General features: G+C 35.0%; 1 protein-coding gene across 7 annotated transcripts in view; it reads left to right on the top strand.

Annotated features, from left to right (window-relative positions):
- Nucleotides 1-23,835, top strand: part of Cnksr2 (connector enhancer of kinase suppressor of Ras 2) — a 223,029-nt gene that overhangs the window by 176,350 nt on the left and 22,844 nt on the right. For all 7 annotated transcript variants that reach the window (XM_017318507.2, XM_006528861.4, NM_001310719.1 and 4 more), the window contains 5 exons: nucleotides 1,445-1,518; nucleotides 2,208-2,279; nucleotides 7,473-7,540; nucleotides 11,449-11,549; nucleotides 14,474-15,014. In XM_017318507.2, coding sequence (XP_017173996.1) covers nucleotides 1,445-1,518; nucleotides 2,208-2,279; nucleotides 7,473-7,540; nucleotides 11,449-11,549; nucleotides 14,474-15,014 — 856 coding nt within the window. The remainder of the gene's footprint in view (nucleotides 1-1,444; nucleotides 1,519-2,207; nucleotides 2,280-7,472; nucleotides 7,541-11,448; nucleotides 11,550-14,473; nucleotides 15,015-23,835) is intronic.

Below are 23,835 nucleotides of genomic sequence, written 5' to 3'. Positions count from 1 at the left end.
GCCACACAGTCGACAATCAAGTTGACATACTTAATTTCTAAACTATTGAATTCACCAAATAATTGTTATATAGCAAAAATCAAAACTGATAAGCAAATTATTATAATGAAATGAAAATTTTAATTGGTAAACACCTCCTCCATATTTTTATCAAAATATTAAAAATAATAAATAATGGGCCAGGAGAGGTTTTTCAGCACTTGGAGCATTTATTCTGTTTCTAACACCCATATGATGGCTTACAACATCTGTAACTCCAGTTTCTGTGGATCTAATGCTATCTTCTGACCTCTGTTAGGCAACAAGCATATGCATGATACTCATACATACATTCTGCCATTAGTCAGACATGAAATAAATGAAGCTTTTTAAAATGATAGAAAATTTTACACTAAAATATTCAGTTATTTTGTATATCTGGCCTGAAATGATCTTTTCTTTTACCTCTTTTTGTTATTTTTGGTTTTGGTTTTGTTACTGTTGTTGTTTACATTCTAACAGAAAACCCAATACATCCTGCACAAATGAGTACTCTACCACTAAACTACTTCCATAGCCTGCAAAATTTTTATAAAACATGTTTTATTTTGAAAATTATTTATATTCCCATTTTAATATAAAATAATATTTTTTCTCTTTTTCCATCAATTAATTTATTTATTCACTTTACATCCTGATCGAAGCTCCCCTCTCCTCCAGTTCCCCCTCACACAGCTCCTCCCCCATTTCCCCTCCCATTCTCCTTTGAAAAGGAGAAGCCCTCCACCCCCATCATCCCACCCTGGCCCATCAAGTCACTGCAGGACTAAGTGCATCCTCTCCCACTGAGGCCAGACAAGGCAGCCCAGTTGGGGAAATGGGATCCACAGGCAGGCAACAGATTCAGGGATAGCCCCATCTCCAACTGTTGGGGAACCTGCTTGAAGACCAAGCTGCATGTCTGGTAAATATGTGCAAGAGGGCCTTGGTCCAGCCCATGCATACTCTTTGGTTGGTGGTTCAGTCTCTGGGAGCCCCTAAGGGTCCAAGTTAGTTGACTCTGTTGGTCTTCCTGTGGAGTCCCTGTCCTCTTCAGGTCCCTCAATCCTTCCCCAAACTCTTCAACAAGAGTCCCTGGGCTCCATCTAATGTTTAGCTGTGGGTCTCTGCATCTGTTTCCATTGGCTGCTGGGTAGAGCCTCTCAGAGGACAGTTATGCTAGAATCTGTAAGAATAACAGAGTATCATTAATAGTGTCAGGGATTTTTTTAATTTTTAAAAATTATAAGCTTTCAAATATTCCTTTGCTTTATGGGTATGTAGAATTTATGGAGCATAAGTGGAATTACAAAATAAATGAGCAATACATTTATTACTGGAAATATCTTTAAGCCATACTTGCAAAGAATAATTAGCTTCAGACCTCTTTGGTATGATATACTAAATAGAAATCTTGCTTCTTTAGGATGAAAAAGCAGAAGGATTCATCAGTCTGCCTGAATTTAAAATCGATAGAGCCAGTGAATGCCGCAAGAAATAGTAAGTTAATCTTACATGGGGAGTGTGGGGGATGGGGGTTTGGATAGTTTATTTTGTAATTTTCTAGTTTTAATGTTATAGGTTGTTTATGTGGTGCTTTCAAACTGGCATTATAAGAAAGCAGTTTTGAGGATATAACATGAAATTTTACTGATTTCTGTCATTGTGATAGAAGCATTACATGTGTGAATTTAAGTTAGTCATTGTAGTAATTTTATCCATAAAAATTTAGTTTGGGGCAACAAGATAAGCACTTTACTTGGAAGCCTGATAATCTGAATTCAATCCTAGAATCCGTGGATAGAGAGAATCAGCTCTCAGTTTCCCCCCCTCTGATCTGTGCACACACATAGAAACACAAGTGATGATGATGTTAATAATAAATAAACAGCATAGAATGTCTTTTAAATTACCAATAAAAATAGAAAAGGTCTCACTGTCAAGCTCTGGCTGTCTAAGAACGTACCTTAAACTCAAGAGATTCATTCACCTGTCTCTGCCTCTCAAGTGCTGGACTTAAAAGTGTGTGCCAAACCCAGCTTAAAAGCTTGAATTTTTATACAACATATTTTGATTTTTTTCCTTCCCCTCTCTCAACTTTAATAATTTTTTGAAAGGTATATGAATTAGAACCTTTTTTCCGGTTTGCAAAAACATAAATGTAACTTTCGTTGTGGTTTTGTTCACAGTGCATTCAAAGCCTGCCATCCTAAAATCAAAAGCTTTTATTTTGCTGCTGAACATCTTGATGACATGAACAGGTAAGCGACATCTCAAGTGACTTAGTTAACTAGTCCTAAAGTGCCAGCTCCCAGCCTCTTCTTCAGCAATCTTTAAGGAATCTTATTGTAGATTCTGCATGAGTTGAATAAAAGCTGACTAGTCCAACTATATTCCCATGTGATCATGCCTAATTTTTAAAAATAGTATTTGCTTAATATGTGTTCTAAGTTCCATCTATGTATAATACAACTTATAGATAAATAATAATAAAGAATAACATTTTTAAATGTGTATTTTAAACAAAATTGACAGTCAAACTTTTGACTGTCAGTTTTACATCAAAAGTACCATAAACCCATATAAATCTAAAATATTACCACAAAAAAGATTTTTTACATGTTTAATTTGAGGAATATGCCTTAACATGTATTTCTAGATGCCAAAAAAGGTGCGCAAAAACCTGCCTTATTTAAGAACGAAGTATATTTAATAGAATATCCATTTCAATAGTTTAGGTCGAGCAAGTGTAGTAACCCCTCCTGCTTCCTTTCATCTGTCATGGGACAGGATTATATAGCCACCTGATTTGATGGCTCTGTGGGGTTTGGATGGCTAAAGGAAAACATACACATATTTTCCTCTTCATATACCACAGTGTTTCACATTTCAGACTTATCCATTGTCTTAGTCAGGGTTTCTATTCCTGCACAAACATCATGACCAAGAAGCAAGTTGGGGAGGAAAGGGTTTATTTGGCTTACACTTCCATACTGCTGTTCATCACCAAGGAAGTCAGGACTGGAACTCAAGCAGGTCAGAAAGCAGGAGCTAATGCAGAGGCCATGGAGGGATGTTACTTACTGGCTTTCTTCCTCTGGCTTTCTCAGCTTGCTTTCTTATAGAACCCAAGACTACCAGCCCAGAGATGGCACCACCCACAAGAGGCCTTCCCCCTTGATCACTAATTGAGAAAATGCCTTACAGTTGTATCTCATGGAGGCATTTCCTCAACTGAAGCTCCTTTCTCTGTGATAACTCCAGCTGTGTCAAGTTGACACAAAACTAGCCAGTACACCCATTTTTTAGTTAGTTTTTTTTTTTTTTGCTCCTTTCATTTTCCCCTCTCTGTTTAATAAAATAGAAATTGGATTTAAAAATCAAAATGTTCTCCTTGTTATAATTGCAGAAACTAATGCACATTGCATATATAATTTTCCAACACTTGGAAGAGGCAGCAAAGCTTAAGCTTAGTGATCAGCACTGTAGCCCTTTAGACAAAACAAATCCCAGCTTTCCAACTTCTTTGCTCTGTAACTGTATACAAGAAACTTGACCTTTCTGTACTAAAGAATTGACCCTTTTATAAAATGAGAAAAACTCTCTCAGTAGAGGTTTTCAAGTTTCAAGTGTTATGTAAGAGTTCAGTAGCAATAAGTTTTAATATTTACATACTTTTGTTCTCTTACCTCATTTACTTTTCTTTAGATGTCTCAAAAAAGAAGTATCCAAATATTTAAGGCACAAAAAATTGTGCTGCTTTATGAATACGCTTAAGCACAGGAAATGAACACTTAAGCTACTTTTGTAAATCAATTATTTAACAACTGGAAGTACAGTCATGGCTTTTGAAAAGAAGAGATGTATAAAAGGAAGTGGCAGAGAAAGGAAATGTCCTCATTCATGATTTATATAATTTACTATACTTAAATTTTCTTACCAGCACTAAGAATTTTCAGAGATTTTTCTCCTTACTCTAAAAGCAAAAATGTTTATTCACCTGTATATAATGGAGGACTTGAGGTTCCAATTTTGGAGCTATAATTATCCTATAATTCTATAGTTCTATGCCCATGATAGTTTAGCCAAATGATAAGAAATTCAGTTACCTGTAGATATATGTGAAGGGTTTGTATTAAAACCAAATAAAGAATACTGATATAAATGAGTAGCTCTTGAAGGGGTCTGCAACCCCATAGATGGAACAACATTATGAACTAACCAGTACCCCCAGAGCTCATGTCTCTAGCTGCATATGTAGCAGAAGATGGCCTAGTCAGCCATCAGTGGAAAGAGAGGCCCCTTGGACTTGCAAACTTCATATGATCCAGTACAGGGGAATGCCAGGGCCAAGAAGTGGGAGTGGGTGGGTAGGGGAGCAGGGCAGAGGGAGAGTATAGGGGACTTTTGGGATAGCATTTGAAAGGTAAATTAAGAAAATATCTAATAAAAAATTTTTAAAAAATAAATGAGTAGCTCTTACAAGATGAATGCATTAGGTACCATTTGACTCCCTGTAAGAATTAAAATAATTTAATCATTCCTGGTACATGCTAATTGTAATCATTTTAGCTTAGACATTGTCCATGCATTTTATCAATTGTAAAACCTTTCTTAGCCTTCGTTTGCTATTCTATGTTCACAGTATATTCAAAAGGATCTCGCGATCACTGTTCTTCCCTTATACTTCTAGGGTTCTAAATGCCATAGAAGAAAAGAAGAAACGAAACCAAACCCATGTCATTTATTTCCTTACTTAAAGTAGTAGATAAAAGAAAAGAAACAACTAATCCAAAATATCAGCACTGCAATATACATCTACAAGTCTTGTTTTATATAAGACTTGCCCTTATATACTGTATATCTCAGAATTACAGACATAAACTATGAATTTAATAATAGAATCATAATATATCTTTGTTTACCCTAGTTTTTATTTCTCTAATAATCTTATTCCTAGTATTTACTTTCAATAAGAAATTAAAAAATACTTGTTAACAGTATAAAATAATCAGTGCCAGAAACCTGCAGCTAGGATTAGTGTTATGGAAAGGCACCCCTTTACATATTTGTTTATCTTTGAAAGCATGCCTAATTCAATGGGATATATTCTTAAATAAACATAATTATAGGTAATACATGCTTTATCTGATTATTTTTTTACTTTAAGGCACTATTATTTCTATTTTGCATTAAATTTACCATAGTGCTGAATTTGTAAATATATATATGTATGTATATATACATATATATATTCTAGATTTTAAAAAATATGTAAATCCAGTAGTAACAGGACCAACTACTAATAAGGCTATAAAAGCATTCCTTAAATTCAGTTTTTGATAAAGTCTGTGTACACAGATATATTCATTTTTAAGTATGTGTATGTGTATCCTTGTAACTGTGAGAAATTACTCATTTGTTTTTTTAACTAGTATTCTATATTTCTACCATGATTCTTAACTTATTTCTATCTCATTGCATTATTCTGTGTCATTCTAAGTATATTCCCTTACTTATATGTTCATGTTCTAAAGCATCAGAAGATAGGATTAATATTAAAAATCTTCTACATCAGTGTCCTCGAAAAGATTGTAAATTGAATCTATGTATCCCTGACCTCCTAAACTAACATAGACTCCCCTACTCCCCAGCAACTTCTAACATTCTAAATTAGACTTTTCTTGCTGCTTTAAAAAATGGCATGTGCTCCTCATAGATGCTTACTTGTATCCCTATTTGTCATCTGCCTCCATTGTTAAGATTCAGGCATCATGAAATTAGGTATTTTGTTTTATATACTATATATTCTGTGTGTCTAGAACCATGTCTGACACATACAGGTTCTCAATAAATACTTCTGGATTCAGTTAACACATATATATTTGCTCTCAGAACAACCTACGAGATCAACTAATAATACTGATACCAAGTATATCAGTAAGTTAGGTTGTCCCAGCTATAGCTTAAGGACAAGAATATCCAAGACACAACAACAGCTATACAATATTCTTTCTTTTTAGGCTGGACACAGCAGCCTGCAGATATTCATACACTCGCTTAAGAGTTTTTATTATGAACAGAATTTTTTCCTAGTAATAGCTTAAATTCCAAGTTGTCTTAAGAATTTTAGCAATCTAGAGCCAGGGAAAGCAAGGGCTATGCCTTATACATTTCCATATCTCAGAAACACAAATAGATATTTAATAAACGATGAGTTGAAAAACTGAAGAAGACTTCAGTTTCTCAGTTCACCTCCCAAGAATCTTCATTTTCTTTAGAATTCTGATAGAAAGCTCGGCGTTTTTCAAGAAGTAAATGCATAGTAGTGGATTAAATGTCCATGAATTTTTATTGTTATCATCATCCTTTTTACCTAACAGCATCAGTCTACTCTTTTTCCCAAAAGTAATTGGATTTACCCTATAATACAAATGCAACCCCTTTCTCACTACAAATGAACTATATATTAAATTTTATTTTAATATTTTCCTAATAATTAGTCATTTCAAAGGCTTTACCATGAATTTTGATTTATAATTTATAATCTACTGGAATATGAGTATAAAATATAATATATATTGTTGAATTTTAGTGAATATTTTACTCTATACTGTTAGGACTCCAGTCTTCTCTTCACTTTCCATATATTCTTTAGGATGATATATACCTGATATGTTTTGCTGAACTGGTTTGTATTTAAATGTTTTCTTAAAATTGCAGTTTAGATTTCAATAGATGCCCATCAGAGATACAACTTTTCCCTCTTCAAAATTTACTAGGTATATGATATACACATAACACAACTTGAAAAATTGTTAATTATGTAATTCAGTTAAACCAACTTATTTTATGGTTAAAACGGATATAGGATTTTAAGAGAAAAATTGTCAAACACAGGTTTCGTTAAAATACTTCTAGATCAGACTATTTCACAATATAATGACATTAACTCTAACAGTAATTCCAAAGTTATTCATGGTAGTTTGAAATGTGAGTTCTCCCCAGTTTCTACTGTAATCAAGACTTATTTCATGGTAACTATTATTTTTATAGCTAAGTCCTAAAACTTTTCTCCTATCTGTATAAATTAGACTGGCTATTATAAGTGTCTCCAAAGGAGCATTTTATCTGAAAAAAAAGAAGAAGAAGAAGAAGAAGAGCAGGCATAATTGAAGTATTTATACATTTGAAGGAAAAGAATTGTTAGGGCTTTGGCCATTTCAAAACCTTTTGTATTGCACATACTAACAGCTTTAAATAACTGTTCCATTGGAATTACATCTTCAGTGTGGGAACAATTTGTTCTACAGTAGACTATTGCCTATTGAAGACTTAAACTATTTCAAGTTTAATAAAGAATATATTTTATATGTAGGATTATTCTTTTAAGATATTTTACAATAAGTGTTTCTGACAAGTATAATTGTCATTTTTTTTCTTTATTTTTCCAGGTGGCTTAACAGAATTAACATGCTGACTGCAGGATATGCAGAAAGAGAGAGGATTAAACAAGAACAAGGTAAAGAAATACCTTTTATTTTATTATTATGTTGCACATTTTGCATAAAAAGGCAGGGCTAATGAGGCAAAATCTTTTGAAGAAAATTATTTTGAAGTGAATTTTGGTATAATATTGATAACGGACAGAAAGATAAAATATTTTATTGAATTATTTTGGCAAAAAAAAAAACCCTCAATGGCACCATTGTGTGAAAATGTAAGCACCTATCCAGCAACTATACTGGGTTCTGCTCAAAAAGGTAGTTTTAGTGCAATGGAGAACATGAACATAGTAACATAAAACAGGTTCCAGGAAACGAGGATAAACGGCATCCTCCCGGGAAGGGAATGGCAAAAGACTTTTGGTTGTCTGTCTCTGCTTTCTGAACTGCACAGTGAAAATAATGTGGACTGAAGGCAGTAACTAATCTACAGAGTGGAAGCGGGTTGCACAATTCTACAAATAATGTAGAAGCAATCTTCATGAAATCACTATGCACAGGCAAACCTCATCTAAGACTATGATGTAGTAAATGTGACTTAGTGTTTTAACTTCCTCAACTTTATGCCTGGTGCAATTTCTACATCTTAATTTCTGTGGTAAGAATACTAAAAATATATCAGCCTTCCCTTTCACATGTCTTGAAAACCTACTAAGTAACTCTTTAAAGCTTATTTTACCTGGCTGCTTAAAGACATAAGAGCTGGAAATATGGGTAATACATACGTAGAAAAATATCACAGAAACATAATAGACTACCTACTTAATATGTGATTAAGTTCCTTGGTCTTCTACTGGGAACTGAGAAATATGTATGTCAAATCCACTCCTCTATACCTATTTGACATCTCCTGAGTATAATTTTTAGTACAGAAATTAGGTTTCATACAAAATACAGCTCTTTGAAGTTAAAAATAGAGTAGTGGTAACTGAAGGCTATGAATAATTAAGTGGGTAGTAAACAAAGTAATGAGCAAGTACTGAGTTATAGTTAGATACGAGTAAAGAGTAAAAGTTATTGTGGACTACTGACAGCAAGATGGATAGAGATAATGATCATAAATCATAAATCTATATCCTCAGAAATCTAGAAAAAAGGAATTTTAATGTTTTACCATAAAAATGATAATTCCTTAAGGTCATTATAAAGCTTTAATCACATAAAAGTCAATGACCTGTATTGTGTTTCTTTAACAGTTCAAAATAACAGCAAGTTTTAAAAATATGTCCTTTGTACCTAATTAAAAAAAAAGAGAAAAAATATGTCCTTTGTGTCAAGATAAAACAGTAAAAAAGGAGTTTCCTTCTTCTGATGATGGCCATGTTTATTCATAATAACAAAATTTTCTATCATTGTAAGACTCATTAAAATATATATCTATATAATTTTAAGAGCTAAAATCTATTGGCTCTTAGAAAAATATCAGATTAGTTTCATCCACTAAGATATGATGTTCCCATGTTCAAATGTTCCCAAAGAGTCGAGTAAGTTTTCATTGCTGCCTTTTTTTATATCATTGTTTTTTCCCTTTCCCATAGCTTAGCACAAGAAGTTAATTTGTAGAGTAGTATTTCCACCTTTTCTTAAGCAAACCAACAAATGTTTATATTGCTATTACTTTTTAACAAGCCAAGAATTATGTCAAATTGATATTAGCATTTTTCCTAATTTGAGGAATAAAAATAAACACTTGAGATCTCTTACATATGATAGCAGCTATGGAGCTCTGAATAAAATGTTAATCATCTCTTTTCCAGTGTGCTAATGAGGACCACTTGAGCTATTAGTGCACCAAGACCCCAAGGTGTCAATGCAAACATTGAGGATAAACTCAGACAGCATTATCGGAAACTGGGATAGATAAGGGTAGAAAGCTCTTAGCAAGCTCACTTTGTGTCATATGTGGAGAGATGAATGCTAGCATTGATTTCCCAGGAATTTTTCAGGCTCTCACAAAACTGCACAGACCCTGGGACTCTAGATTTCATTCTTCACTGTTCAAAAATGCTACAAAAGAAAAAAAAGAGTGTGTATAAAAATGAACATCAGATATTTACTGCCTTTGGGGTCTATGTCTGACCTGGCATAAAATCTAAAATGTACCCAAGAAGAGAAATGCCTCCTAATACTTCTTGAATGTGGTCACAGTACAAAGTGCTTCATCTATGTTACTTTGTTTAGTACTCACATGAATACAACTCGGAAAGTCAGTTATTATTATTAGTTACACTTGTACAGATAATAAAATAGACCCAACAAAGTTAAATAATGCCACTAAGACCATAGATGTCTGGTGACGTTGTATAGTGAAGAATTGCTTCTGAATATGAGTCATGCTTTGTCCACCATCATTTACTAGCTGTTTCTGAGCATCTATGTCAATCTTTGAGGGAGGCCTTAGTTATAGTGGTAATCATTGTCCAGTATCTCCATTATTATTTTCCACTGGACATTTTAGGTAGGGTTTAGCTAGCTCAAACTTTAAATCCTGGGTCAGCCTCCTGAGTATTGGAGTTATCGTTGTATGCTCCCATGACCAGTTTCCCATTGATTTTTTTTTAATTAGGGGAGGGGGAAACAGATATCTAATTAAGATTAATTGACATATTTTTTTTCCTCAGTGGATCCTTGAGTTTTAAGGCCTGAATAGAATGGGCAGTTTATTTTATATCCAATATCCATTGATAGAGACTTTCTATTCACAGTAACCAGAGTTAAAACTCAGAAGTGGGTAAGGGAGATTAAATAACCTCACTATACTTAACATTAAACTTCTTGATATGTCAAGCAAAAGACCCAGAAATTTAATCTGCAGAGCTTTGGATCAAGGCGATGCCTTAGTTTTAATCCAGCTCTATTATTTCCTACATGGAATGTAACAATTTCTGAAAAAGTTAGTTGTACTCACTTTTAGATAGCACTATAGGAAAAACATTGCAATTGAGAATTTCTGGAAAGAGAAGGGTTCCTACAAAAATATGTACTGTGGTTTTCACTTGAATCTGAATACTTCTTGAGCCTTGTGCTGGTTGTTTTAGAATCCCAATTTTCAGACAAATTTCCTCTGCTTTTTATACCTATTATCTCACCTGAAATTGCTATTGGAGTCACCCCAGCTCTTTGTGTGGAACTCACATAAAGAATCAACACAACAGTTATGACTAATATAGTAAAAGTGATTCTGATTGTTGGTCTTTTGTTGGATTTAACTAACAATATGAACAAAAGAACTCTTAGAGTTCTTTATCTTCCCTCTTGTCTCAGTTCTGCTAAGTAACTTTGTCTACTGGCTTATATTTCCTACCTTTTAGGTAATTTTGGAAATTTGGTACTTGTAGCTCAATTTAGGTGACATGCAGTGTGTGTGTGTGTGTGTGTGTGTGTGTGTGTGTGTGTGTGTGTTTGGTAAGATTTAGGGTTTGCCATGTCTTTCCAAGGAGAGGTGGGAGTATGTCAGCTTGACTCTAGAAAGCAGCAATTGTTAGAAAACCAGGGAATTGAAGCCAGAAAGGGGGGATTTAGAACATTAATTTTGGAGGTGTTTATATTGGTATAGCTATACAGCGGCATATGGTATATTGCTTTTCTCTCTGAGTAGTCACCACAGCAATGGGACATACTTTAAGAAACATCCTGTGGTATTTATTAATTAAGAATTCTGAGTACTTTGATCTCAAATCAAATGTATCCTAAACATGATTTGACTTATAGAGTACCATATTAAGACTTCCTATTTATCATTAATTTTGAATGAGATTGTGATTAGGTTATTTTGTCCTTCTCCAAAATGAAACTGATAACTCTTGGGTATGACAATGATAACAGACATGCTGTAGTAAAGAAATGTAAATCTTTTTGGTTAAGTGGTTTTATCTTTTCTTGAGAAATATGGCTATAAGTACTTATAAAATGTATAAATTTTCAGATTACTGGAGCGAGAGTGACAAAGAAGAAGCAGATACTCCATCGACACCAAAACAAGACAGCCCTCCGCCCCCCTATGACACATACCCACGGCCTCCCTCTGTAAGTTCACTAGCAGTGTGCTCAGGACGGAGCAAGATGCTCTGAACGAGAAGCCTATCGTAAATTGTATGTGAAACAAGATTTCCTGGGGAAAAGAAAAATTGTCATCCGAAATCAGGAGGAAAATATGTTTATGTTTATGTTTACAAGGAATATTTAATCAAGTAAACAATCACCCTAAATTTTGGCAGGAGTTTGCCAGATTAAAAGGAATTAAAAACAACAGAAAAGAGCTAGGGTGTAGCTCAGTAACAGATATCCTGTGCTATCTTAGTTTGCTTTCTAGTGCTGTAAGAAAATATCAAAACTGAAAGCAATTTGGGGGAGAAAGGGCTAATTTGTTTTACAAGTCTTGATCATAATCTATCATTGAGGGAAGCCAAGGCAGGAACTCAGGCATGGCAGCAACCTGGATAGAGGCAGGAACTGAAACAGAGGCCATGCTGGCATTCTGCTTACTGGCTTGCTCAGCAGCAGCCCAGAGATGGCACCACCCACAATGTCCTGGGCCCGCCCACATCAATCATTAATCAAGAAAATGCCCCACAAACTTGCCTACAGGACAATTAGATGGGGTTATTTTCTCTATTGGTATTCTTCCCAGATGACTTTAGCTTGTGAGTGCTTGCTGAAGTACTTTATATCGCCAAGCTGTCAGCTTTAATGTATATGTTTATGGTGCTCCAGAATTCTTACAGAATGCTTAAATCTATAAATCACCTTATGTATAAATCTTCTACTGAGGTAAATAATTATCCAACTTTTTTAAAGACTCTGCCAGCTTGTGTCTGTTTCCCATAGGAGTTACTGAGAGTATGTCAGTGTAGCTATTGAATGTAATGGTAATGTTACCAAAGTAGTCAGTTCTCTGTATCTTGGGACAAAGGAAAAAGAAAGCTAGTTTATGTAACACAGGTCAACTTAATTCAGTCTCTTTGTATTATTCCAAGTAATTAATACTTTCACTTTCTTAGAAAAAAAATACCAGGATCTGAATAATTCCTTTGGAATGTTTTAAAAAGATAAGAGGAGAACCATGTTTTATTTTTTAATTATTTTTAATTACCTTACCACGAAGTAGGTTTTCATGTGTCTTTTAAAATATATCCTTATTTTTGCTTAACCCTACTCTCCCCAACCCTCCTGCCTTCAGCCCCACTTAAAGCTTTCAATACCCAGTATTCCCTCTGCACCCCCAGTGTTCCACTGCTCTTCTGCTTAATGTGTCCTCTTTTGTTTGCATAACAGTAGCATCTTGGAAAGAAACTATTCATATTATTAAGTTCAATATACCACTCAATATGTTAAAAGATAATAATTTACCCATGGATGATGCTATATAGTTTCTCTTCCTTTTCCAAGTGGGGTGACATGTTCATCTCAGCCAAATTTCTTCTAGGGACACTTCAACCCCATTAGTGATTAATAAGTGTAGCTTAGCTACTTGCAGAAAGGCACCTGGGGTAGCCTGCTAGCCTTTAGAGCTGGAGAGTAAGGCTTGTGCCAGGTAGAGCGTGGTTCTGTACATTTTTTACAGCATTTTATTGATGCTAGTCTTTCTTCTTGTTTGTCTTTTATGCTATAGTATATTTTCCCAAAGTTAAATTCATACACAAAATATAGTCCTTTTTATATACTCTATATAGTGCCTATATGCTAATCCCCAACAAACTATGATTTCATCCCACCCATATTTTCCTTTTTTTATCTTTAATCTTTTTTTACAGTTCAGTCATTATTCTCCCCATTCTACCCTCCAACAGTTCCTCATCCCATTCCTCATCATCTCCAAAAGGATGGATGTCCCTCTACCCTCACATCCCTATTTTCAGTTCTCCGGAAATTATTATAGAATTGACAAAACCACAAGACTCTGTGGGACCCATAGAGATAGACACTTACCTATGAAGAAGCAGAAAAGTTACTCTGTTTATAGACAATTTTTTCTCATATACAAAAGCCTCTCTCTTTCTCTCACCCCCTAAGCTGCTTAAAATACAGAAATAAGAATCTATGGGGACTGTTCCTTTAGAATTTCAAAAGATGTAAACATTTTTAAATTGTTTAGTTGCAGAATCTTTATTACATAAACATTTACAGTTTCTAATAGTTTCATTATTATCAGGTTTGTACTATTGTATCAATGGATGTTTCATGGACAACTGTTATATCTATTTCTCAAGGCATTTGAATTCCTAACTCTTAAAGGGTAAGCTGGGGCCTATAGACTTTAAGTTGGAGCTAAGACGAAAGGATGGACTATCCAGAGACTACCCCACCCAGGGATCCATCCCATAATCAGCCACCAAACCCAGACACTATTGCATATGCCACAAAGATTTTGCTGAAGGGACCCTGGTATAGCTGTCTTGTATGCGGCTATGCCAGTGCCTGGCAAATACAGAAGTGGATGCTCACAGTCAGCTATTGGATGGAACACAGGGCCCCCAATGGAGAAACTAGAGAAAGCAACCAAGGAGCTGAAGGGGTCTTCAACACTATAGGTGGAACAACAATATGAACTAACCAGTACCCCCAGAGTTCGTGTTCCAGCTGCATATGTAGCAGAAGATGGCCTAGTCGGCCATCACTGGGAAGAGAGGCCCCTTGGTATTGCAAACTTTATATGCCCCAGTACAGGGGAATGCCAGGGCCAAGAAGCGGGAGTGGGTGGGTAGGAGAGCAGGGCAGAGGGAGTATATAGGTAACTTTCAGGATAGCATTTGAAATAAAATGCTTTATTTGAATATAAAGAAAATATCTAATTAAAAAAAAGATGTCTGCGAAACTATGCAATTGTTACTTGACTGTGTAAGATTTCTATCCAAGTAAATACATGGTGGTAAAAATCAAAAAGAATGGTATTTGACAATCTGAATAGTCTGCTATTTCTGTGGAAACTGATCAGGGGCTTCTTTCCACAGATGAGTTGTGCCAGTCCTTATGTGGAAGCAAAACACAGCCGGCTTTCCTCCACAGAGACCTCTCAGTCTCAGTCTTCACACGAGGAGTTCCGCCAGGAAGTCACTGGGAGCAGTGCTGTGTCTCCCATTCGCAAGACAGCCAGTCAGCGCCGCTCCTGGCAGGATTTAATCGAGACACCGCTGACAAGCTCAGGCTTACACTATCTTCAGACTCTGCCTCTGGAAGATTCTGTCTTCTCGGATTCAGCAGCCATCTCCCCTGAGCACAGGCGGCAGTCCACTCTTCCAACTCAGAAGTGCCACCTCCAGGATCATTATGGCCCATACCCTTTAGCAGAGAGCGAGAGGATGCAAGTGTTAAACGGCAATGGGGGCAAGCCTCGAAGTTTTACTCTGCCTCGAGATAGCGGGTTCAACCATTGCTGTCTGAACACACCAGTTAGTGCCTGTGACCCACAAGATGACATACAGCCACCAGAGGTGGAGGAAGAAGAGGAGGAGGAAGAAGAGGAAGCAGCAGGAGAAAACGTTGGAGAGAAAAGTAAGTATGTTTGTGGAAATTCTTAGCCTGTGTACACAGTAATAGACTTTTAACTTCTTATTTGAAGGTTGTTTTCCTTTAAAATAAAATAGTGGTCATGCTGGATAGGAAGTTAGGCCTCCCTAATTTATGAGCCAGGACAAATGCCACTAAAATACTTTTTCTCCCAGCTCCCTGCTTGCTTTTTGAGGTTAATAGTTCTCATTTCTTTACCTTCTTCTCTTCCCTACTTTCTTCTTACTTTCATGCATAGATCCTGCCAGTCCATACTGATTGTCCCCTGAGTTTGGGTCAAGAAATTATAAATGTTTTGAGTAGAGTGTCAACAAAACCCTGGTTGCATAACTGACTACACACCTGCATACCAACATTTACACTCCTATCTTTCCTCTCACTGTCAGGGAAAAAGTTCAAAAGGCACTTTTCCCCTAAAAGAAGTTTCATATAGCATGTCATTCCAAATTGCTTGGCTTTTTCTAGAAACCAATTTGCTGGAAGAATCCAGTTATTTTGTTGATGTACATTGGTATGGGTATCAACTCAAAAGGAAAAGAAGATAATTCAGTCACTTTTCTAGTAATTCTGGGGTGTTTTACCTTAAAAATATGTTTTTAGACAGACATAGTGGTGCATATACACACACTCACAGACACTTGGAATTTAGACACAGGAAGATTAGGAATTTGAGATCATCATCAGGTGCATAGCAAGCTCAGAGTTAATTCAGACTATGTGAGACCCTGTCTCAAAAAAAAAAGCTGAATATATTTACTAGCTATCAAGTTTGTTATGCAACATGCTAATACGAAGCTTCTGTTTATAACTACCATAAAACACTGGTCCAGAACCCTGATTTATTTAAGGGAAATGCCTTAACTCAGTTATTTAAATTGTCAAACGTCTGGCTTTAAGTCCTAACTGTAAAATGAAAAGATTGTAGGTGAATAACATTATGTGAATTAAGCAAATTAGTATAGATGACTGGAACCAATAATGCTTGAACCAGTTATTTATTTGCTTTTTTTAATGGATTGGCCTCCTCTTTTTGAAGATACAAATAAAATGTAATATGCACCCTGTCAGTAAGGGACTTTGATTATAGGTTACATTAGCATAAGTTATTCATCACTACTAGTGGAAAAATCAACAACTTATAGCTTACAAGTTACTAACAGGTCAGAGCTCTGTCAATGTGACACTTGGTTTCTTTAGCAAGGAGCCTCTTCTGCTCACATGACTTGATGAGAATTCTATATCTTCCACCAATAAAATATAAGAATCATTTGTCACCAAATTCACATTTAGACGTTTTCTGTATAAAGTACATATTATCCAGTATCCATGAGAACATTGCAAAAGATATGGCAGTCAGTGCTGAAAAGATAATTAGCACCCATCACCTGCCAAACCACCCAACATCTTTATCTATCAGACATTATAGCAGACTCTTATGAAAAGAGTATTTAAGACTCATCCTAGGATTTTATAGGCATTCTGGCAAGCCTAATACATGCTTAATACTCTAATGACTAGCAGAATTAACAAACTTTTCTCAGTTTTAAGTGTTGGTTCGAAAACTTGTTTTATTCTCACCCAGGTGCTTTACAACAGCTATACATAAATATATAGGGTTTGCTTATTATTCTGTAAACCCTGGGGAGGGAAAATGCTCCATCTCAGCCAATTAAAGAGTATTAAATTCTGAAATAGGAATTCTGTTCATAAAACTTTCTATCAATTTTATAGGCAAAGTCAACAGTTCTGTCTTTTTTTAAGTGATTTATTTTGTCCTGGTCATCATGTGGGGAAGAGGTAGGAAGGAGTAATCATGTCTAGAACATGGGATCAGACCGATCCTTTCTTTAGGTTTCCAAAGCCACAGAGCGTCTCTAGTTAGATGGCTTTTGATTTTTTTTTTGTCAAGGGTCCTCTTTTTATTGTTTTTGTATAGGATTTCTCTTCAGATACACCCCTAGGTTGATGGCGTTTTTTAAGTTTGGGCTACAGATGCATTAATTGCATAATTATTTGATGCTGTCCATCGTTTTCCATGTCTCTTTGCAAAATAAACATGGCAAGGCAGGACAGTTCGAATGAGTTTGTCAATAAAATTAATATTACACATTTTGTCATCATAGTTCAATATTGTGGGGGCAGTCCATGCAATTCCATTATGATTAGCCTCACTAAAAATGGTCAAGTAGTATTTTTGAGGCCCCATCTATTTCTTTCTGAGTACTCAGTAAATCTCCTCACTTAATTTTTTCCTGCACTACAAACTGTTCTGTATGGAGCACTGCATCCCATTTTGCCTGGAAGATTTTTCATATTCAGTGCAATATATGTTCACCTTTCTCATGGTGACTGATTTTTTTGTTGCATTCTAAATATTTAGAATTATATAACACGATAAATGTTTCATTTGGAAAAGATTCACTTTAAAATCAGTTATTTCTTTTAGAAGACAGATAACTTGACCATTTTTCTGTTTACTCTATCCCCTCCCAGTCCCCCTTCACAGAGACCCATCCTGATCTCCTCTGAGAGAGCAGACCCCCTGGGAATCCCCCCACCCTGGTGCATTAAGTCTGCCAGGGTAGGTGCATCCTCTCCCACTGAGGTCAGGCAATGCAGCCATGGAGACTGAGCTGCATGTCTGCTGGTGGCCTCGTTCCAGCCTGTGTATGTTCTTTGTGTAATGGCTCAGTCTATTTAGGATCTACTTTGAGAATGTCATAATCATGCCTTGTGTGAATTGGTCATTAGAAATAACCATGAAGGCTGCTTATTCAAACCAAACTGCTGGGTATTGTGCCAGAAACAGAAATTATGCACAGAACAAAAAGCCATGGCCATGATGTCAGCATCACACATATATGTATATACTCTCACACAGAGCACTCTTTTATGTAGACACACAGATTGACAAGCAAAGCAAACTCGCAAAACTCAGTCTCTCAGTGCTCTCCTGCCCCGGGCCAGCACTCAGCTTGAGCTAGTAAAGGAAATGTGTGCTATTCCTGTGCAGGGAAAGTGGGTATTATATCTCTGACTCAAAATATTTGTTTTTACTTTTGCCTAAAAATTTAAAAATAGGAAGTGCTTAGCAGGGGACCAAAGTGGGTAATAGAAAACATGAAAATATAAACTGCTTTATAACTTAAGCATGAGGAAGTATTGTTAACCAAACTCCTTTTATATCATTTATTTTGTCTCACCTCATGTAATGATACATGTTTGCAGTGAGCTTCAAGGAACAAGAGGTACCTAAATCCATAACCCTGAACCATTTTTTATTTCCTCCTGGTTGTGAAATTTAGCCTTCCATAGAACAGACTGCAATCTCTGTGCCCATGGTTGAACTACCTTTTGTCTTATTTGAAATTCAGTTATTTAACTGAGTCATTCTGTGACAATTTTCTCAGGTTGAAATCATTTTAGTCTGAAATAGATGGTACTAAAAGTACACAGATGAAACCTGTCTTGTTTTCCTTTGACTGAAAAGTCAGCATGCATATTAATTATGCTGACCTACTTCACTGACATTTGGGAAAAGACTTTCCTATTATCCCAATTAGTGCTGTCAACGCTTACTGAGGTGTGGGCCTTTAATAGTGTCCTTAAATTAAAGGATTAATTATGTCAGCCTCTACAACTTTTAAGAGGTATGAATCATTTAAGTATAAGACAATATAAAAGTATACTTAATTCAGAAATTATTTGTTATAACACTAAAAGACTGTCTTGATTAATAGGGCTTAAAGTTGGCTGAGAGTGTCTATTACACCTTTGTAATGGTAGGTTCTTTAGGTGAGATTTTCAAAAGATTTATCCCTTGATCCTGCCGATTTCCTTCTTGGCTGTCATAAGATAGCCTTTCCAGTTACACATTCTTTGTGCACTCATTTCTTTAATAGTTTCATAATGCTCTCTTTTTCACTATTTTGGAGATTACCCATCAGCATTTTCCTTTAATTTACACATGTATTAACTGAGTCTTAGAAAGCTAAAACAAAATCTCAGTCTTTCAGCCTGAGCAGAAAGAGATCCAATCTATTACCATGCAACTACAATATACATCAGGCTATCTCGGTATAATATTTATGCTTTTCAAACTAGAACCTCTGAAAAAATACATGCTAAAGTTATATTTTAAAATATAACATTCTTTGCATGTCATTGGCAGTTTTGGAGCTGTGCAGGTTATGTTGTAGTTACATAGTCAATGCCTGGAATTATCTAGGCAGAGAGGCTGATCATGACTACTAATACAGTGCAGAGAAGATGCCCTCAGTGTGTTCAGTTATTGTCAGGCTCCAAAGGTGCATGTTTTATCTTTAAGAGCATCCAGGTATCTTGCAGGCAAGAAAATTATATAATTTGAATACAAACCTATATTAAAGGCAGGATTAGCAGGATGGAACAAGTGGAGACTAATGTAAATTTTGCACACAAGTAAATAATTTGGTAAGAACAGCATCATAAATAATCTGTGAAATTACAGCTGAAATCCAAAGAACACATGTAAACAGTAATAACATGAAAAAGGTCAAAGAATAGCAGAGCAGTTTAAATATATCACTTCCGTAAAGTTGCAGGTACCATCCTTGGCTGCTTAGACAAGTAAATACAAGCAAAGAACACAGGAAATCTAGGAGGAAATCCCAATCCCATGTTGTCTGATGTATAAAACTGTAAAGAAATACAAACACTGGTGATTATGTGGAAAATAATCTGTCTAGAATTCTAATGCTGATAGAGGGTACATTTTAAATCACATAAGCCTCGCTTTTTCCTTACATGTTGTAAACAATTATTAACCACTAAAGACATGAACCAGAAAACAAAACATTGTTCATCTATTTATTTTAGGCATTACTTAAAGGCAAAATTTGCAAGTGTTGAGTGTGCCCTGTTTATCCTGGGATGCTAGTAACTAGAATTACAGCTCTTTTGCCCTCCATTTTCAGTCACATTGAGCATGATTGTTTATGGGTGAAACAATCCTCTTCTGTATAATTACATTTCGAATATAAATGTCACAATTATGTGACATATGAAGTGATTAATTCATTTTCATAATCTAGTTAGAAACAGATCTTTTACCACCTCTAGGCTATTGTCCTTCCAACAAAATCCATGGCTTATGGAAAGAGGCGACTCAGATTAACTGTGTGCTTGTTTCACAGCCTTGGGTCTTCCTAAAAAGTCATTTATCACCTAGTACCATCTTAATTAGTTTGGGGGAAGTATTAATAATGACTCTTGTAGTTTAGTAAATAAAGTGATGTTCAAAGTAATAAAACCAGTTTTCAGTGGGGGAAAAAAGACTTCTACATGCTACACAGTTACACCAGCAGAAGATGCAGCCAGGTAAAATTTAAACTCACATAACAGAATGACAACCTACCATTATCATAGCTAAGACAAGTTATGATTTACATTTTTGCCAAAATAGATAATCAGATTCAGTCATGATGTTGCTTCTTACTATGTTCACAATTCATAAAAGCAAATGACTTTTCAATTCAGTAATGACTTATTGTTAGCTTCTCAATTGGAGTAGTTTCCAGCATGTCGTACAGAAACCCCCCTTAAATTCAGCCTGCTTTTCCTTCTTTACCCTAAATTTATATATCAGAAGTTCTCTTATCTGCTTATCTAATCCCTCAGGGCTTAAATTTTTTTCTCTTCTTTATGGAGACTTTCTAAAACTGTCAGCTTATCTCAAAGCTCTGGGATAAAACAACCAGGCCAGATTCTAAGATTTGTTCTTAAGAAGGGTATGGGTGCTAAAGAGTGCTCAGTGTCTAAGAGAACTTGCTGCTTTTCCAGAGCACCCAAGGTTAGTCCCCAGAGAACCCACATCCAGTAGTTCACATCTTCTTCCAGCCTCTACAAACACTATGCCCATGGGTAGCATTCTCTCTCTCTCTCTCTCTCTCTCTCTCTCTCTCTCTCTCTCAGTTAGACACACACACACACACACACACACACACACACACACACCTCAATTATATTCTGAGAATTCTCCTTTAATGGGAAAAGGTTCTTAGTAATATGTTTTTCACTAAAGGACAAGTGCCCATATGTGTATGTTCTACTGTAAAGTTGACACTTTGTTATAATGTTTAAGCTTCATATTTCAGAAATCCTAGAATTTTTTCCTATGTAGTATAATATGACAGTTTCATGTAAATGTATTTCTGATACCAACACAAGATATAGGTATGCCAATAATATAAATGCATTGAATTATTTCACAGAAATTATAATGTAATTTAATACTGTGGCTAAAGTTGTCATTTCAGATAATTTACATATTATTTAATATTCCCAATCATGAATTCTATAACATTTCAATGTCTAGATCTACTTACTGATATATAAACTAAATGTCCTATAATTCTCCTTTACTATAAAAATATATGAACCAACTAGCTCTAAACTTGTGCCCATTCCTTCATAGGTATTTATTGTTCACATATCAAATAAGAGGAATATCAAATAAAAGGAAAAACTTAGTAATTCAAAATACATAGTGAATTTTTTAATTTGTGCCAATAATTTTCTCTCATATCCAGTTAACAATTTTGCAAAATTGATTCTTAGAGAAATAGCACAATGTAGTCTATTGTCATTTTAATTTATTTATAATTTGTGCAAACTTTGCAAGACTGGAGGTGAGTTTACCTTAATATCTGTGTCTGGTTTAGCTCACTCCTTCAAAGTCATGGCTTAGAAATAAGCATTCTGGTTGCTCAGCGGTTCTGATCAATTACAAATCAAATGTATAACACAATAAAGTAGATAGAATCTACAGACTACAGATATATTCTACAGGCTATGGATAAATATTTCATTCATTTAGAAAGAACATGCTTCATAATTTTATAATTATTGTGAAATAGTGTTATCAAAAACATTTAACTTTCCCATTTTAAAGATTTTGAATTTTCTTCCCCATTTAAAATCTTTAACCCACAATTTTAAAATCTAATGTTTTATTGTGCTATTGCCTTTGGATAAATCACCCACAGAATATATGAGACCTTCCAAATGTTGTCGTCCATGCCTCTATATGTCTTTTCTTTTCAAATTTTGCTTAAATTTGTGATACTTTACCCTATCATCACAAAGTCTATCCTATGATCTGTGAAATGGATGTTTTAAAGCATGTACCCTGTGATTCTTAGTGCGAGAAAATAACTTAGGATTTTAGTGTCGCTAAATTTACTCTCTATCTTCTTCCCCTTGGCATGTCTGCTATTTTTCATTGTCCTTTAATTATGTCGAATTCAGGCATTTACATGTTTTTCCCCTAAAAGAGGAACAGCATGGAATCAGTGTGTTTAATATAACTGTTTAGCAAATCTGACAACAAGCCTCATCCCTCACTTTTGCACTACATTGTCTTTGTGCACTGTATATAGTCACTGGGAAGTCTTCTATAGATTTTTGCATTTTGGGAACTGAGGCTTATGATATGCTTTTGTTAACTTAATTAGAATCATGCCTCGGCATTGAAGGCAGGAAAGGGTTTACAGTTCCAAAGATAAATCGATACAAATGCTGAATAATTAAGTGAAGTAAGCTTTAACTTACTTTGAATGCTGCTTTGAAAATCAGTAGGATGTATCCTTTTTTAATGTGTTTCTATCAGTTTTTCTCTCTGGTAATACTACAGAGTCCATTGCAAAATGATTTATAGTAAGGAGGGTTCAACTCATTAGTTGTTTTTGTTAAGGTAAACATAGAATATGTCATGGTATATTTAACTACAAATAATGACTATCTCACCATTAAGTTTAAGAATTCTAAGACAGTTTTTATCCACCTTCCCACCCAAAAAAAAAAAAGAAAGGCCTTTTATATTTCAGAAAATTTATTATCAAGCCTCTGTTTGAATATTTTAGGATTTCAGAGCTTCTGCATCCAAAAATAAAAGACATTTCATTTTAAAAGTTCTTCCTTGTATTTACACAAACTTAAATTTCTGAGTATTTTATATTCTTTGTGAAACTGAAATGAGCAAATTAGATTTCAAAGGAAAAAACGGCAAATTGTTTAAATCTGGTCACATGGAAGAACGAATAAGATAGTTTTGAAAGTCCAGAGAGCACAGTAGGTGGAAGGTACACAATTTTATCTTGCCCATAAGTAAAGAGACTGGTCTCGTGTTTAATGGATTTTCAATACTTGGAGTCCAAGACAGAGACTGATATGAGATTTGGTGGCACATACTTGTACTCTAAGCTGCCTTGCGTAACATAGCCAATGTTATGTCTTTTCCAACTGAATTATTAATGTAGCTTATCTGATGTCAGAAATCACCATGTAAGCTTGATTTTAAAAAGCTGCCTTTCAAAACATTATTTGCCTAAGTCCCTAAGCATGTATTAAATAGGGTATAAAACTGTGTATATGTTGTCAGAGATCCCAGAATGAATAAATAATAAATAAAATCATTTTAAAGAATATCATACATATAATATATGTGTATAATTATATGTACATAATAGTGTATATTGTTGAGGAAAGAAATATGTAGATTTCCAAAATTTGGTTTCTGATAAATTGTTATGTGATCAAAAAGGCAAATAAAATAAATACTGCTTTAAAGTTCTGGTAAATCTTAGCACTTCCTCCATTATATTTAGCAGTGTGTTCACAAATGACTTTCTTATTCTTCCAGTTTAATAAAAAGACCTCTGAACACTGATAATGGAATGTGACAGCCAAATCACACAAATGATTTATTGTCCAAACGTTACCCTAGAGTATTCTAGTGATGATACAAAATCTGTCTTGAGTTTCTGAA

The sequence above is a fragment of the Mus musculus genome, chromosome X, assembly GCF_000001635.26.
Source record: "Mus musculus strain C57BL/6J chromosome X, GRCm38.p6 C57BL/6J".
NCBI classification, from domain to species: domain Eukaryota; kingdom Metazoa; phylum Chordata; class Mammalia; order Rodentia; family Muridae; genus Mus; species Mus musculus.
The sequence above is the reverse complement of the archived record's forward strand: the minus strand, read 5'-3'. Positions and strand labels throughout refer to the sequence as shown.